General features: G+C 33.4%; 2 protein-coding genes across 4 annotated transcripts in view; one reads left to right on the top strand and one right to left on the bottom strand.

The window, feature by feature from the left end:
- PLEKHG7 (pleckstrin homology and RhoGEF domain containing G7) overlaps nt 1–767 on the top strand; it is an 86261-nt gene extending 85494 nt beyond the window's left edge. Inside the window, exon 17 of the mRNA XM_061133142.1 lies at nt 267–767. The gene's annotated coding sequence lies outside the window, so the exon portion shown is untranslated. The remainder of the gene's footprint in view (nt 1–266) is intronic.
- Nucleotides 768–1164: 397 nt separating this feature from the next.
- The window catches only part of EEA1 (early endosome antigen 1), a 123659-nt gene continuing 105905 nt past the window's right edge, over nt 1165–18918 (bottom strand). For all 3 annotated transcript variants that reach the window (XM_061125704.1, XM_061125719.1, XM_061125712.1), the window contains 9 exons: nt 18603–18797; nt 15702–15884; nt 10493–10678; nt 8983–9114; nt 7710–7895; nt 6351–6589; nt 5978–6098; nt 5320–5418; nt 1165–4626 (listed from right to left, as the gene is read on the bottom strand). In XM_061125704.1, the coding sequence (XP_060981687.1) occupies nt 4504–4626; nt 5320–5418; nt 5978–6098; nt 6351–6589; nt 7710–7895; nt 8983–9114; nt 10493–10678; nt 15702–15884; nt 18603–18797 (1464 nt within the window). In that variant the 3' untranslated portion in view covers nt 1165–4503. The remainder of the gene's footprint in view (nt 4627–5319; nt 5419–5977; nt 6099–6350; nt 6590–7709; nt 7896–8982; nt 9115–10492; nt 10679–15701; nt 15885–18602; nt 18798–18918) is intronic.

Consider the following 18918-nt stretch of genomic DNA (forward strand, 5'->3'; position numbering starts at 1 on the left):
TCATCTTGCAAGGATTTCTAGAGATCAGCCAACCTAGGAAAAGAGCAGTGGATTTAGGTAGGTCTAGGTGATCTCTCAAGATTCCTTTTAGTTCCATGAGGCCAGTAAACACGTATGTATCAAAACTGATTTCTCCCTTAAATCTCATCAAAGGGAGAAAAAAAAGATTGACTAAATTAACATGTAAATTTAATTATTTAAGATGTAAAACAGCTTTAGAATATGCTATATACAAAGAAATCTTAGCACTTCTATGTTCATTGCAGCACTATTCACAATAGCCAAGATGCGAAAAAAACCTTGATGAGTGGATAAAGAAACTGGTATGTACATACAATGGAATTCTATTCAGCCTTGAAAAAGAAGAAAATTCTGAAACAGGCAACAACATAGATGAAGCCTGAGGACATTATGCTAAGGGAAGTCAGTCAGTCACAGAAAGACAAATACTGCATGATTCCACTTATGTGAGATTTCTGAAATACTCAAGTTCATAGAATCAAAGAGTGGAATGATAGTTGCCAGGGGGTAGAGGGAAATGGGGAGTTACTAATCAATCACTGGGCATAAAGTTTCAGTTAAGCAATATGAGTGAGCTTGGGAGATCTGTTGTACTGTACACTTAAAAAAGGGTAGATCTCATATTAACTGTTCTTACCACAATAAAATTTAAAAGAATAATATGCTATGTATTTGAAGTGGAATTCTATAAAGCTCACAAAAGACCACATCTGATAAGTGTTTGAGGATATATACATTCTCTTCAGAGGAAAACACATTAGAGTAAAATGAAAAATCACTTCTAAAACTTTGGTTCCTGAGGGTAGGGGGACAGTAAAAAGCAACAGTACATTAAGCCATCAGGAAAGTATCTAAGGGGTTGCCTAGCTATTAAATTTAAATGTGCAATGAAACAAGGGATTAATATTATTTAATATTTTTTAGTTTTGCTAATTCTCTGCAATAATGGAGTGAAAAGGAGATGTCTGAAGCAAAATAGCACTAGTAATTTCTCTTGAAGTTATGAACCTAATTACTATTCTGAGTTGAACATTAAAGCACATCCACTGTCTATATCCAAGTGCAAAGTTCTAAGTCTATAAATATTAGCCATTTTACATTATCTTTTTAAATAATTTGACAAAATAATTTGGTCACAGAATATACTAAAAGAAATGATTTTTAATGTCTTTAGCATTTTTTTTTAAAAAGCAACAATTCAGTAAAGGATCCTTCCATTGTTCTTTATACAGATTTAAATGTTATGTAATTTATCAGTTACATTTATAATCAATAACCTTCCACTCACTGAGTTTAGAAATCACAGTATTTACTGAGCTAAACTCTCTCACAAATAAGGCACAACTACATGATCACAAATAGTAAACAATACAATGAATCCAAACTCTAAAGGAAAAAATATTCATGCAAAAGTATCTACAGAAGTTATGAATATGATCCAGTTCAGAAAGTACAGAATGTCATAGACATAACTGCGTCATGTTACAATAAATTCATTACTTCTACACAGAACCTAGCTATTTCCAATTCTATTTTATACAATTTTACATAAATTTAGTAAGTTTATACACAATATTCACATCTGCAACAATAACTGATCATTAAAATTCAGGCAAAGGGCAATTAAGACAATAATGTGTGGCACATTATATAATCACAGAATACCATTCATCAAGCTCATGTCTAGGAATACTAAATTAATGGCACATTTAAATCTTATGGATCAAATCATCCATGGTTTCATAGCCAAAGTGCATTTAAAAAAAAAAACTAGTCAAATAGGTCATGAATAATATCAAAATATATGATCATAATTTGCTCTCCACTTAAAAGCTAAACATCTTTATGCAAATGCAAGGTAAAAAAAAAAGTGTCTTTAAAGTTCTCCAAACTATAAAATAATCATAATTTTCAACAGAGATGGGGAACTAACAAATTTGGCAGTTACTATTTAACATTACTGTGAGGAAACTATTAAACTATCTAATTCCGCATTAAGAGGTAGTTGAACAAAATTATACACTGCGTTGAGGTTTTTGTGTTTGTTTCCCTCTTTTTTTTTTTTTCCAAAATAAATCCTATAACAGCAGCTTTGTCTTCTACTAAAAATCCCGTAGGTATAGTTTATTGTACACTAACCCAGCAAGACTTGATTATTAACTCACATTTCTGTGCTGGGGCTTAGAATTTACTAACGTGTGATGCCAATATGCTTTGCATTAGAGCTGGGACTCTGCATGTGCCAGCTCTAAATCACTGACAGAGTACTAGTAGACATCTAAAATGTAGAACCAGTGAGCACTAAGAGGATGACTTTTTAATTAAAAGAAAAAGAAAACCTTCTGTTTCCAAAACACCTCGTTGGTGAGACTAATAGCTAAATTTTAGGTTTCACTTCTACTTAATATGTAGTCAAATTATTTGGGGCTTACAAAGTAAGATTAGCTAGATGAAAAGTAGAAAATACTCAAAACACATATGTATTTGTTATGACTATGTGGGCAGGGGGAACAAGACAGGGAAAGGCCTTCAGTGCACCCAATTAGGAGATGAAGTGAACAAATATTCTAATCCAGGAAATTTCTCATGAAGTTTCATTATCATTAAAAAGAACAACTGTGCTGTGAATGTTATTCCAACATGCTTATTAATTATAAGTGTAGAATTAAGAGTATTTGAATTATAAGTATATGAAAATGCATAGTTTCTATCATCAAACTTATTTTTAATAAGGAACCATTGTATTTCTTCAATATTTATGCTCAAAGATGTATGTTATTTATCTGAGTCCAGGGACTCAGTCAGGGTCCTCGATAGCTACTGACAACAATTTACTTAAATGGGTTTTTTAAATTAATATATGGCAATCTCTTTTAGTTTGTATACATTATAGGAAGAATATAACATGACAATTTCATTTCAGCATGATACCTGAAAGCACTTACTGTTAATGAATTATTAGGTCCCACCCTCCCCCATTACTGAATGATTGCACTGAGAGAATACATAACTATACATTTCTTCTCAGAGTAACACACCAATATTAATGACTCTTCAGATGTTTTCCAATTTTCCAAATTAAGACTATGATAAAGTTTTAATTCCACTATTTAGCATACAAATAAGCCAATTTTTAATTACCCTCAATTAGTCATTCTGTTTCAGTTCTGGTTTTAATATAGGGGTTCCTAAACACATTTGTTTTTGGCGATACTCTATTATCCAACTGTTATTTCAAGGTAATTTCATAGCATTATTTTTGTGAAGTAAACAGATACACAGTTGATATGAAACCCCCAATTTAGAACCTTTAAAATCTTAAGTCAAGTTCAAAACTTTAAAAAACTCTTCCCTGTTAGCTAAGTAGAAAATATAAAACAGGATATTTAACATCTCCTTGCCGATTTATATTTGTTTTCACAGATAAGTCTATAGCAATACCAGTTACTAGCTTTAAGATGCAAAATTACAACACAATTACAGTGAAGCTGAGCTATACTCGAGAAGGTTAAACCAAATTACCTTCAAAAAAGAAGATCCATTAAAAAAAGCAAATTCAGATTCCTGAAGATGCTGGAGAGACAAAATAAGGATATAAAATGAAAGCTAATCTCAGAAGACTTCCTACTTAAACACAGAATAGGACCATTACACAATTTATGTTATTCACCTTCCAACTGGGGGTGAGGCTGGTAAGTTTTGTAGGATTTTTAATTAAGAATATGTGGGAGTTTAAAAATGAGTTAGAAAGACAAAAAAGAAAAATTAACCCTAATCTTTAAATACAACCCGAGAATAGCCATAATACGGATAAAATATGGATAGTCATAAAATAAGCAAATTAATTTTAAAGAGATTGCCATAAAATCCACCCAAGAGAACTTAATATAGTTAACATAAAAACCATGTTTGAATTCATGGTTAATACATATTTAAACATAATCTGTATTTAGAACACTTGAGTAGTAAATTTGTAACAATGCAACTGAGCTATGGACCTATATATAAGAAAAAAAGAAAGCTTTATAGTTCTGTGCATGACTTTATAATGAGAATATTTAATATAATTGATGTGTTATTGTGCGATATATCTGATAGGGTAACATCACCCATATACATTTCCATACACTAAATTTGGGAGAAAGAAGCAGCTACGGAAGTGTATTCATATCATTTCTGAACAATGAAATTATATTTAAAAAAATACATTGCTATTTTCCGTCCAAAATTTATTTACATTTCATTGGCTACTTCTAAACTTGGCATGAAAGCTGTTCCAGGGGTAAATGGAGAAAGATGAACTCAAGTCTCACAAAAATAGAAGAATTTTACTTGATAACATTCCAAAATATACGAATTCTAATTTGGTTTAGTATTGCAACCACTGTCCAAATCAAATAGTAGTAGTCCAGGACCTCTATTAAGTGCATTTATTAAAAATCTAATGTTACTGTAATATTACTTTGAAGTTGTCCTAACCCATTATCCTTGTAAGTCATTGAAACATGCATCACAGACACGAACAGGCTTCTTGGAAGAAGGAGTTAAGGCATTTTTGGTTGAACACTCAGCACAGAAGATATTTCCACACTGTCTGCAGTGATGCTGTAAATGACAAAAATTAAACATTTTCAAGCATAAAAACTATACCAAAAGTATTATGAGACTATAAGAAGAAAGCAAACTTGCACTGTGAAAGTATATTAACTTTCAAGTGACTGATGTACTATTTAATAATATAAAATTTCAATATCAATTTAATCCCTTTAGTTAATTTGAATGCTTCCTATTTAATCAAATACTAAACATTAAATATGGAATTTATCTTGGAATTCTCAGAACCACCTTCAGAGGATTTTAATAAATGCCTTAATAAAGTACTTAATAAAGCACCTCTATCAAATGAAAAATTGTTCCTATTTGCAAAATGTTTTGGGCATAATTTCTTCTATAGGATACATCACATAATGGCATTATTTAGAATTTCTTTTTATCTCTTTTTTCTCCTTTAAGAGAACGCAGCGATGACTAAAACATGAGTTGACCATGAATGCACTGGTTCAGAAAATGATTATTCCAGAGAGTAACTCAGTAGGAAGACAATGATTCAATTTAAAACTAAAATTGAAATACATGGGCTAAAAAGAAATTAGAGTGCATGAAATTTAATTATTTTTTGTAGTTATAAATTAATAAATGGCAAAACTTTTGAAGTCTGTCAAATGCAGGACACTTTTGATGGTCAAAACACTGTCACCAAGGAATAAAATCCAGAACCATAGTAATAAAACCATTTACCCGTCTCACTGTTACGGAAAAGCCTTTCCCACAGGCCATACAGTTTTGTACTTCATTGTCTTCAGCCCACTTTCTAGTCAACGCCTGTGTATGTTTGATCTATTAAAGAGAAAAAGTTTCAATAAATAGTACTCCAAGCTGTAAACAATGATTTATAATTTTTAACTAGGTGCCCAAGCTTTAAAACGGATACATTTTTAAAAATTAGAAATACCTTGGTCAATTTTCATTATCAAAAGTTGCTACAAATGAATGACAATAAGTAAAGCAAATGTTATTCCTCAAAGATGTTGGTAATTTCTAACCTTCAATGATTTCCAATGCATTCTACTCCTAAGGATCAAGCAATCCTTCCTCGGAACGCTGAGCATATAGTGAGATCACTTCAACATACAGGGACTCATTCATTCGTGTTCTTGACTTTTCCCAATAATGGCAACTCATGAATGACATGGCTCTCCACTTCTTGAGGTCTCTCAGATAAATTCTATAAATCTTATATTTAATTATCCATTAACACCTACAGTACTGCTACAACTCAGTAGCCATTTAAAAGTATTATTAAATATGAGGGTTTTCTTTTTTAATGTGAAAAATACGCTTTTCACTAAGGGCAGTTCTAGGCTAAACAACTGCCTCACGTCAGCAGGTGACTTACTTGAAGGGACTGATTCTCTCTGCCTAGCTCCTGCACTGCTGCGGTTGTATTATCCAGCTTTCTTTGCAATTCTAGTACTTTGGTTTGAAGCTTTTCTATTTCACCTTCTCCTTTAAGACACCTAAAATGGAATGCAAACATAATTAAAAAAAAAAAAAATCATTACAGACCTTCCCTGTATACAGATAACCACTTCAGTGACTTTAAACATAATACATTACTTTCATCTATATGATTGTTGGAAGGGTTAGTTTTTAAACGGCTGCTTAACCTGTAGGAGCACTTCTCTCAAGACTTCTTTTTTTTTAATGTGAAATACAATCTTTTTATCACTTAGCATGGAAATAAACTAATTTCACTAGACATCAACCACCTTTCCAGTAGTGCTCTCCTTTCATCCTGGTTATTCTGAACTGTCGCTTCCAGTACTGCAATTTCACCCCGTAAGTCATCCGTCTGTTTCTCAAGTTCACTGACTCTCCGTTGACTGGACTGCCACTCTTTCTTCATGGTGCCCAAGTTTTCATTTAATGCTGTAATCTGCATGGCAAGTTTAGCCCCATTTTCTTCATGCTTCTTCATTCCTACTTCTTTTTCTTTTATTTCGGAATGCTAAGAAAAGGAACAACAGTAGGTAAAAAACCTACTACAAAAGTAGTGCAAAATAAACTTAAGTTGTTGAACTTTAAACAATGGCAGCAAAAATAACAATCTACAGGAAAGCAGGCACTAATAAAATTGATTCCACAAACATCTGCATAATTTGAACTGGTTTAAAAGTCTTAAGACTGAAATGATAGGCAGCAAGCCTCTTATAAAATCAAGCTAAAGTAAAGCAATTGGAGATTTTCCTTTTTCCCACTAGAGCAGGGGAAGAACACATAGTTAGGGATAGCAAGTGCCCTGGAGACAAAGCTGGCATTTTCTTATGTCTCAAATTCCAAATGTATCCTCCTGTCTCTATCAAACTGCCAAAAAATAATAATACTACTTCAAATCACCACATGAACCTGAAACATTTAGCAGTCAAATTATCTGGGGATATTTGGACTCAGTTCAACAGAGGAAAGCCAGATGCTTCCTATCTGGCATGCACAAGTTAGAGAAGGAAAAGGAGACTCTAGTCAGCGTAAGGCCAAGCTGCAGTTTCCGTTCGCCCACATCAACACTCAGTTAACTAAACAAGTTTAACATGATTAGCACTCATGTCATCTACCTCAGTCTACATAGTTACAGGCTTGTCTTTCTGACACTAAAAGTGTTTTTTTTAATTGTTTTCTTGAACTTTCACTTATATAAACTGAAATATAATTACAGAATAAACATTTCCAATCACATGTCAGCTATTTAAACAAACCACATCTTCTATCTTAAATAAAAAATTAAAATGTAGTGGGAATGCCAGGTCATATGGTAGTTTTAGTCCTAGTTTTTTAAGGAATTTCCATACTGTCTGTATCAATTTACATTCCCACCAATAGTGCAAGAGGGTTCCCTGTTCACACCCTCTCCAGCATTTACTGTTTGTAGATTTTTTGATGATGGCCATTCTGATTCATGTTGCTGTACTGGCAGAAGCCAACACAATATTGTTATTATCCTCCAATTAAAAATAAAATTTAAAAAAATGTTAGGTAAGCATTTGAATCATAACTTTTATGCAGAAAAATCCTCTCTTAATGGATTAATTTACAAAATCGATTGGAAAACACACCTCCCACCATTAACTTACCAATTTAGCTTCCTTTTCCATAAACTCTTTCTTCAGCTCATCTTCTTCCTTTTTCATCTGCTCTTTTAGCATTTGCTGGGTTTTCTTCTCCTCTTCAAGGGTTGCCTTCAGGGAATCTACTTTCCCTTGAAGCTCTAATTTCTGCTGAATCAAAAGCTGTTTGGCATCCTTGAGATTTGTTATTTCCTATGAAAAAGTAAGACCAAAATAAATCATCCTTTATAGTTTTTTTAAAAAAAAGCTGAAATTTATACAGCTTATCTCAATACAATGAGTTTTAGACTCTTATGAAATTCTTAAAGTTCAGTATTTCAAACAGTTAAAAAGGTGCAAGATTATGTATTTGCTGCTCAGCAATCAAATTTAGCTGATGCTTTGCAATGCCTATGTTTTAATTAAATTATATGAAAAATTTCTACCCCCCTATTTTCTCTTTCTTCATTTCGCAAGCACTTACTCGTCAACATTTAGGCATCACACACTGTTAGGTTCTAGGGATATTCATAAAAGATAAATTATATACATTCCCTGCTTTTAGGAAGTCAGTCTAGAAGAACATAATGATATAAAGAGATAATTATAAAGTAAACCGGCAAGTATATTGATAGACAGAAGAGGTAATTATGATACCACCTGAGAAAAATCTAACCTTTCTCTATGAAAATGAGTAACACTTTAAAAGCAAATTATAAGCAATTCAATTTCTTTAAGTGCACGCCAGCCATGCTAATGCTAAGAAAAATGTTCTAAATAACAGATTAAAGGATTTTAGGGAAGAAAAACAATTTAAAAAACAGAATCCCTTAAAATCCTAATCCTAAACTCACATATTTTGAAGTTTACTATCTATAAGCTTAATGGATAACTCTCCTGATTATCATCTCAACAGAATTTAAACTTCTGGGGTTACCTTATTTAATAATCTGGAAGCAAAGTTAACATGGTTTCAACATGTGTATAGACACTACAGTCTAAGAACACTGGGAGAGCAGGAGTATTTGTCAAGAACAACAGCGTGTGTGCCTGCGGCTGACCCAGGCTGGTGTATGGCAGAAGCCAGCACTGTACGGTAAAACAGTCACCTTCCAATTTAAAAAAAATGTGCCTGGCGCATACTATGTTCTAAATAAACGGATAAATACAGCCTGTACGTGTGTATATCTCTACACACACAAACACATATAGATATATACACACACACACACACATACACATACACGTATCTCTTTAACAACACTAATACAGTACAAAAGGAAAAACAATCTTCACATACCTTTATGCTTTCTTGCTTGTGAGACTTAAGTTCTTCACTCAATTTAGCAATTTCTTTTTCTTGTCTACACTTAATTTCCTCTGTCTCTGCCAATTTAGATTTTTCATTTACTAGTTCTTTTTCTTTTAGTGACTATAGAAAAAATGATTTATATAATTTTAAAGTAAGTACTTAAAATTAATGTAACAAAAATGATTGCTTCTATTTATGACTGTCATTGCCCCTTTCTACCTAAGTTCAGTTCAGTCGTTCAGTCGTGTCTGACTATTTGCGACCTAAGTTAAGCAAATTACTTACCTTCTCTTACCTCTGTGTCCTTATTTATACAATATAAACAATAAGACTGTTATAAAGGATTAAGTAGTAAATACTGTAAAATTGTCTGGCTAAAGTGTAGCCAAAACTACCATCTTACACTTATTAAGATTATATTTTTTTTTATTATTATTTTTTTTTTTTGTCATACATTGATATGAATCAGCCTAAGATTATCTTTATATCACTGTCTTTATATAAGGCACCTAGGGAGGAATATTATACATCATCTAACTTAATCTCTATACCAGGTAGCTCTTTTTAATTCTCCTTTTTTAATTCTCCAAGACTCAGAGAAGATAAATAGAAGTAGAATCAAAAACTAAAACAAGATCTACTTGATCTAAACCCCTTGTAATTAAAGGCCTCTAAACTATACAGTTGTGTCAGAATTTTCTAACTTGAGGCACCAATTATAAATTTCATTCCAGCTTCACCAGTGCCATCACCACAAAAATATCCCCCAATTTTTTTCCATCCAATTTTTAAATTAAAGGTAATTCAAGGACTCCACTCTCTCACTGTTGAGAGCCCAGGTTTTTTTGGTATAGCAAAAAAAAAAAAAAAATTGAGGAATTGCATAATATACCAAGAACTTTTAGGAATTGTACACTTTAGAATATATCAATTAATGGAAATATATGATTCCAATTATAAAACCAAAAATAAAATATTTCCTAGAATCTGAATTTCCCTTTCATATAAAATTTTAACTGATCATTAAATGTACTAAGCATAATACAGTGCTTTCAACTTCATAACCTAGCATCATTTATACAAAATACACCCCTACTTCCCCTTAGAAAAAATTGGTTCTTAATTTCAAGAATTTTTAACAAGCTTAAGAATTATTCCTAGACCTTTTATTACCTCATTAATAAATCCAGAGGATAACATGTTACATGAGAAATAGTTGAGGAGCTATAATATCTGTTGTTGAATAACCAAGGGCCGAACACGCAAGAAACCAGATTTGTTTGTAAAACTTAAAAAGCAGTAAGAAGATGGACAGAAATGACAAGGAACTTCCTAGCATTAGAATTCCAATTACCAAAAGTCTTTTATAAGAAACTAGAAGTCCGTCTGAGAGAGCTATTAAAAATAAAGGTGATGCCTCTACTGGGTGAGATATTTAACTAGATCTCTATAGCCATTGTAACTCTAAGATTCTAGATTTAGTCAGAAAATAAAATACCTTTTCTTTTTGCATATCTTGTAGTGCTTTATTCTGTTCCTTCAATTGCTGTTCTTTCTTTGCTAAATCTTGCTCCAAAGTAGTCTTGGTGGTCTTCAGTTCTTGAATCAATTTATTTTGGTTTCCAATTTGATTTCTGTTTGATATCAAATCCTCCTGTGCTAGAGAAAGCTTCTCTTCTACAGACTTAAAAAACAATTTCCCCAAATTATTATGTCATTTTTAGTAAATTTCAACAGAAACATAATGGTTAATATACATGACAGTTACGCATAAGCATAATGGAAAGAAATACTTTAAAAAGATAGTATGTTATACCCTTCAGTAAAATGAGAGAGAGAGAACGCTCTTGCCTATGGAAAATATCTGTATTGTAAAATAATAAAACTGAAGCAATTCCAAAGTTGCTAGGAATAATCTGTTAGTATTTACTGGCTAAGTGATATAAAGAATAGCAAATAAGTAGGAACCATATCAAACATAGTTATGAATATATGGAGAGACATGGGGGAAAAAAGCAATTTAAGAAGAGTTACATACATTATATATACATATATGTTTTGTAGGATCTATGATGACCCTTGGCATACTAAAAGCTTTATTTTATGGATAAGCTTTTTTATCTTGGGAGGAAAATGTATTTTAAATCACCAATCTGATCAACTGAACTAAAATAGGAAAGTCAACCAGACGTCAGAGGCTCTACTTCTGACAAGGCTCACCCCATCCAACTTAACTTCTCATCTGTGTGGTGTAAGTAGCACTGTCAGTTAATGTAATTCATAGTTACCAACTGTACGAAGGCCCAGATATTTCAAGAAGTTGAAGCTGGGGAAAAGAACAAGCTTTTTGACATACTAGGTTTTGATTTGGGGGTAGATATGGTAACAGGTGGGGAATGGAAAATGGCAGGAACTTTGCCACTCTCAGCTGCTAAGGGAAATAATTCTAAGATGTTCTTCTTCTATCTAGAAAAAACTTATCTTTCTTATCTTGGAGATATAGTTTCTTTGGAAAAAAGGCAGAAGATATAATTCAGGAGGAATCACTGTTGTCTAAGGTTGGCTATAGTAAGCATTCATAGCCACCTAATGTGAAGAGTCAACTCACTAGAAAAGACCATGATGCTGGGAAATATTGAAGGCAGGAGGAGAAGGGGACGACAGAGGATGAGATGGTTGGATGGCATCACCAACTCAATGGACCTGAGTTTGAGCAAGCTCAGGGAGATGGTGATGGACAGGGAAGCCTGACATACTGCAGTCCATGGGGTCGCAAAGAGTTGTACACAACTGAACAACAAAAATGGCTGGGTCACTTTGCTGTCCATCTGAAACTATCACGACATTATTAATTAATTAATTAATTCTCCAATACAAAATGTTTTTTTTTTTAAAAAAGCATTCAGTAAAGGATAGATGAAAAATGAATGAAAACCTTATTTAAAGGACTTAAGCTTCCTGAAAGAGATTATTCCTTACAAATAACTCAGTTCAGAAGTCTTTTTTTTTTTTTTTTTCAGAAGTCTTTTCTAATTAAATTTCCATTTTTAATGGCATCCAGTAAAACACTAAGAACCATAAACCTTCCTTTTGGGGAAAGACCTAAAGCCTCTAGTCCTTTACTAATCAAGCAGCTAAGCATTAATTGAATATACTACTAAGGTAGACAGGACAGTAAAAGATGGCGCTGAAAGAAGCTCGCCATGTGAACTGGAAAACAGAACCAGAGTGTAAAATCAAAGTTGTACAGGCATCTGCTATGTGCCAGATGCACAGAAAAATGCATGTGAATGTTCTCTATGGAATGTTTAAAGAAGGTTCCACGGGCATGTGGGAACCGATTTAAGTATCACAATGGGTAAGACTGTTTTCAGAGGAAAAAATAAAATTTGTCAAAGCCTAGCCAATAAGGTCTACACAACTGTAATTAGGTAACAGAGGTCCTGATCTAGTGCTAAAGAATACCACTTCTTGCTAGAGCCTAAAAAGACAAGAACTCCAAAATGCCGATGTTCTAAATAACAGCCTATAATTCTGAACTCACAGAATCCTAATGACTAAATCTTTAAAGTCAAGCTAAAAATCTGCACTACTCTTTTCTGAGCCAAGACGTAACTGTTGTACTTGCCTCTGGATATTCATCTGTGACATTCAGCAGTATACTGCCATTTCAGATCACTCCTTTTACCTTTTCTGCTGCATCCTGCACTATTTTCATCTGCTTAGCATCTTTTCCCTTGGAGAACTCCCTCTCCCACTTGACGGTTTACTGGGGTTATCTTTAACTCACCCACTGCCACTGGAATAAGCAAATCCCTGAACAGATCAAGCACCACCCTGATCCTGAATACCCCAATCACATTGTACTAGTCTAGCAAACAAAACATTTTCTGCACTGTTCCATGGTAGCTATTGTTTTTTTGGTCTGTTAAACAATTTTCCCCTTTTTTCTTTCAGCATAAACCTCTAAAATTTTTAGTTATTACGTTTTCTTGATGCCCGGGTGAAACGACACAAGGAATAGTACTATGCTAAGAAGATTTATACCTAATTGTAAACTTTTTATCCTAGAGTTTTCACTTCACTGAGGGTGCAAATTTTAGTTAAATTCCACTTCTACCTTTCCTGGACATCAAAGAATAGCACCCAGCATAGCCAGTTTAAAATATCTAGTCAACAAACTTTGGTACTTCATAAGTAATCCAGCAGATGGGGCTAAAGGCATAAATCAAGCCAGCTCAGCTTCCATTCTACTGGTGTCTTGGTAACACCATCAGCCCACAGATGGCAGTCTTGATTAGGTGTCATGTTACAAGGTTCTGAACCTCTCCCTTTCTCTCTTTTACACAAGATTATTTAATAATCACTGAAGCAAAAGAAGAAGAATGGCTGATCCCTTATTTTGGCCTATAAATATCACTTGAACTTTCTGAGGATTTTTTTTTTTTAAATAGTTCAGATGTCATTTTGAAAGGATTAGCATAGAATCTGTCAACATCCTATCTTATGAAAAAAAAAAAAATCTAGTAAAATGATGATAAAAGAATAAAGGTCTATAAATGAGAAGAGCTGAGACCCAGTCATGCTTCTGTCACTGTGCAAACACTAGGCCTGTCACCAACCAAGGGGGGGCCTCAGTTTCATCTGCAAAAGAAAGCTTTGGTAGACAGTGTCTATCCACAGCCTCTCAACAGTCATTCAACTCCACAGCAGCCTTATTCCTGTCTTTCTCTTACCCACGTTTACATTTGAATTTTTCTTTCATGTATAAAATTAGAACACGATTTTATAGCTTTCAGGCATAATAAAAATAATTGTTGGCTTAATGAAAAAATACTGATCTGAAAGATCTAAGTCTTGTTATTATGTTATGCTCTTCGGTAAATAACACATCCATATGAAGAAAAAGATTTCTAAAGATTTTTAAATCGGCCATTAGGTTTCAACTTCTCTATCACCTAAATGTCCATCAAATTCATTCACATTGTCCATCCTTAATCTACCATCGCAAGCTACCATCATCTGCACTTGGACTACTGCAGTCTCCTCTCTCATCCCCACATTCAGCCACGTTGGCTTAAAATATAAATTCCAACAAAACCTTTCAGTGATTCCCTCCTGCTGACAGGATCAAGTCCAAACTTTTCAACAACCTTCCCTGACTTTCAACAGTGTTGTAAAGGGAAAAAAAGAAAGAAAGATAAGTTAAGACACTTTCTAAATGTCAGGTGGTATTTTTTTTAAAAAAAACAACTCTTGCTAATTTTGAACTTTAAATATATACATATAAATATCTACTGTTTGGCCCTATGGAAATTCTTTTCCCCAATCTCCTGTTGCTTTGTCAGATCATTAGTCACCATTGATCCCTTCATTCCATTGCACTCTATATTATTCAGCCCTTTTGTTTCATCATCTCTCTCCAATTAATCTCTTCTGTTCCATCTTCTTTAACTCCAGTTCTAATCAACTCACAGCTAGATTACTGGAGGAAGAAAGGGAGACAGCTTCTTAATTAATCCCCCCAGCACTAGTTTACACCAGATCCAAACCAAGCTATCTGTAAACCACTTCCGGGTTAAGTATATATTCTCTTCCTTTTACTCCTCTGCTTAGACTCTTCATTCCCTGCTACCTCCAACTCAACATAAAGTCCAGTCAGTCACCCTTGCTAGACATCTAAGGTACCACACAATTTAATCCCAGCCCTTTTAATTTTAATTTCCAAACACAAACCAGCGCTCTAACAAACCAGTTATGGTGACTGCCTCCTGGCTTTGCTGATTCCCCCTGCTACTCCTTTCCTCAGTGTCCCCTGAGTGAGCTGATCTTTCTCAGACTCTCTGTATTCAAATTCTTATCTTTCAGGACCAGGGCAAGTTCTACCTCCTTCATAAAGCCTTCCCTATAGCAACCTATGAATAAAGTATAGAAATAGTGTATTTATACATTATATATAAAAATATTCTGTGATTTTCAATGGAATTTTTCAATAAAGCATTTTAAATTAAGCAAAGAAACAAACATGCAGACACAGGAAAGAATCAAAAGGCATACTAATTTCACTGTGACAAAAAAGAGAACTGGTTAAACCTTCTGTGAGAGAATACAAATGTTCCATTTCCCTTAGACAACCGATAATGCTACATAAAAATTATTTACCCTTTTTGTATATCCTTCATTTTAGTAAAAATGATACTTCATCTAATCCAACTGTATTGCCAAGGCCAAAGTATCCATATATGTTTAGACAATTTAAGTTTACTTTGAGCTATAATCTCCTAATATTATGCATTACAATAGTCTTGGGAAGTTGACAAACATAAAGTCAATACTGACAAGCAATAATATATCTCCTTGCATTTTCACAAGTGGTTTACATTTAAAACTCAGATTTTCTAACAGCAATTCAAGTTTTTTTTTCTTAAAGGCAGCAAAGTCCTTAGATAAGCTAATGTAGCAACTAGCATATTTCCAAATTATTTCACTATTAAAGATGTTATTTGTAAATGCCTATATTTACTATATATTTTATCATATAAAATAATTTTTAAAAAGCATGTTTCTCTAAAAATAATAATTAAATAAAAAACAAGCATGATATTCCACAAACACTAAGACTTCTAATGCCCATTTGGGTTCAAATCAATCCTTTAATGAATGTCTATAAAACAAGTTATTGGTTTTTATAACATAATTCACTATACCTTAAGATCCTGCCTTGTGGCAAGCAGTTCAGATTCCTTCCCATAGAAATCAGACTGAAGCTGTTTTAGATTTTCCTGACTTTTTTCATAGGTGTTTTGTAACACTGATATTTTTTGTTTCTCTGCTCCAAGTTCCTGTGCTGCTTGCATTGACTGCTGCTGTAGTTTATTCTCAAGTTCTGTCTGAAACATACAACAGTTACTTAAAATAGTATGCACGCCAAAAACAGGTTACAGAGAGAATGACTTCATCCAATTCTACAGCCTTATCTCTCCTCACTTCTCCACTTACCGTGTATTCCAACAGCAAATCTATAACAGCATTTAAGCTTTGTAAACTTGGCTAATATTGTTTACTCTCCTTTTAAATATCTAATTCCCTCCTTTTTTAACCTTTCAAAATTATAATAATCTTCAAAGAAACAGTTCAAATGCTAGCTCCTCTAGAAAACCAGTCAAAATTCCCACAGAGTTCTAATTTTTCCTCATTCTCCTTTTTATTACAGTTTTCTTTATGTATCTGCTTCCTCATTAAATTATATAGGCTATTTGAGAACAGGGGCCATATCCTATTCATTCTGTGTTCCCACATTAGGTTTCCTAGTACAGGAACTGATGACTTATAGCCTTGCTGAATCCTTTGTGACTCAGTCACATTAAAAAATGTATGTATATGTATTCTTTTTCCTATTTTGCTGTGGCCCAGTGAAAAATTTCCATAGACCATCACTGTATGGTGTACCATGCACACGGACACTCTTCAATCATAGTCTGCTATACTTCTATTTAACACCCAACAATTATTTAGCTTCTGCATGGCACTGGGCATACTACTAGGTACTTTAAATACATTATCTCCGTCTTCACAACTCCACAACCTCACTTTATTTAGCTCAGAAAGATGGATCCTTTCCTGTGACCATAAACCTGATATGTGTCACACAGAATTTGAATTAAGATTTGTCTGGCTCTAAAATGTACCTTCTTTCCATGAAAGTACACTACTCCTCAATAAAACCAAATTATTATTGCCTTTCAATGATTCTCTAGGTACTCCAAATTCCAAGTCTAATTTACAGAGACTGGCTATACACTCAATACTCCCCCAAAATGCTGTCTTCCCCAAGTTATAAAGGTGTTCCTTTTTCTAGCATCTATATACTAATACAAGTAACTACTGCTATGAATATTTGTGACTCCCAAAAATTCAAGTTGAAGCCTAGATCAAATGTGATGGCATTCGGATGTAGGGATCTTTGGCAGTCACTAAGGTAGAGCCCTCATGAATGGGATTAGTGGGCTTACAAGAAGAAATACAATCTCTCAGTCATATAAGGATACAGCAAGAAGAGAGCTGTCTACAAGCCAGAAAGTGGGCCCTCACCAGACACTCAATATGCCAGCTGCCTTCATCTTCAACTTCCCAGTCTCCAGAACTGTGAGAAATAAATGCTTATTATTTAAACCACCTAGCCTGTGGTATTTTCATTATAACAGTCCCATGCAAGACAACTACCAATAAGAGCATTTCCTCTAAATCTCAAAATCCTTAACATGTTATTTAACATGCTGTGTTGTGCTTAGTCGCTCAGTCGTGTCTGACTCTTTGTGACCCCATGGACTGCAGCCCACCAGGCTCCTCTATCCATGGGGATTCTCCAGGCAGGATACTGGAGTGGGCTGCCATGGCCTCCTCCCGGGGATCTTCCCGACCCAGGGATCAAACCCAGGTCTCCCACATTGCAGGCAGATTCTTTACCAACTGAACAACCATTTAATAAAGCCATGCACAGTACTGGCAATATACATTAATTATAAATCTGGAAGAAATATTATAACTAATAATTAAATTAAAAAGAAAATGTACTAAAAATAGTTGTTGACTTTTTTTTTTAATTTACTAAATCATGATATAGAAATGAAGGTCTAAGAAAACTTGAATATGAGGCTACTAGATTTTGGGAGAAAAATGACCTCAAGATGTCAACTCAGAGAACAAAATACACACTGTGATAATTATATCCTGATGTATGATTATATATATGATAACACACACAAAAAAAGGATAGACAAATTTGTCTACTCCTGTTTGTGTTATAAGAAAATTACTTTTTTGTAAAGTGGCTGTAATAATCATAAAAACAGTGGTCAACATAAATTATGTATTTGTGGGTTTTTTTTCCTTCTAGTAATGTGACAAACCAACTATTAATAACATGATATACTTTGTTTCACATACTAGGGATATTATATCTCTCTTCTCCATTGATGAATTAATATGCACATATCAACACTGGGAAAAACCTGCTTTTGTTCAAATATTAAGCTCAATCCACTTTTATCAACTCTTGGTCTGGACATTAAAACATACTTAAGAATGAAGGACAGATGTTTAATAATAAATTAGCATAGGTTTGGAAACAAACCATTATGATACAACTTAAAAACAAAAAACTATATGAAACCTATACTACTAAATATTTAAATATCTTTGTGATTTTTGTTCTTGGTTATTTCCCTTAATAAGGATAACTTATTTTTAAATTCCTTTAAATTTTCTAATACACTAAAAATGTTGTATAAATTATTCTCTTAACATTGTTAGTTACATGTTATTTTACAAAAAGATTTTGTAAAATAGACATAAAAAGTTTTATGTCTACCAGACAAATGATTAGTGCTAAGATTTTAAATAAGTGTCTAACAACATGGTTATAGTGAATGGAAATCTAGACAGATATTTAATCAGATAATTAAGTACATTATACATTTACTTAAAGAAAATTTGGGCATATATGTAAAATTCTCTTTGTTGCAACTCACTTGTGTTAACTATCATATGGTTATTTTAACTGCAAAGTTTTTCTTCCCATAAAAAGTAAACAAATATCATATCATTACCTTCTGTGAAACAGCAATTTTAACTTCTCCTTGTAGTGTTTCAATTTGCTTTTTCTTCTGCTCAGTCAATTGCTTTAGCTCATTTATTTTACTCTGAAGCTGCTGTTCTTCTTTTTCCTTTTGTTTTAAACTATTCTGGGCCTGTATGACTTGTCCCTGCATTGAACTGAGCTCCAACTTCAACTGATGAGAAGTCTGAAAGAAAATACAATCTGTTCAGCATTCATTTCTCCATTCAATACACATTTATTGAGTACCTATTAAGCATTACTCTAAATAGAAACTACTGAGTCTGTTGACTACAAATATTCAGTAG

Source organism: Dama dama, chromosome 3, assembly GCF_033118175.1.
Source record: "Dama dama isolate Ldn47 chromosome 3, ASM3311817v1, whole genome shotgun sequence".
Classification (NCBI taxonomy): Eukaryota; Metazoa; Chordata; class Mammalia; order Artiodactyla; family Cervidae; genus Dama; species Dama dama.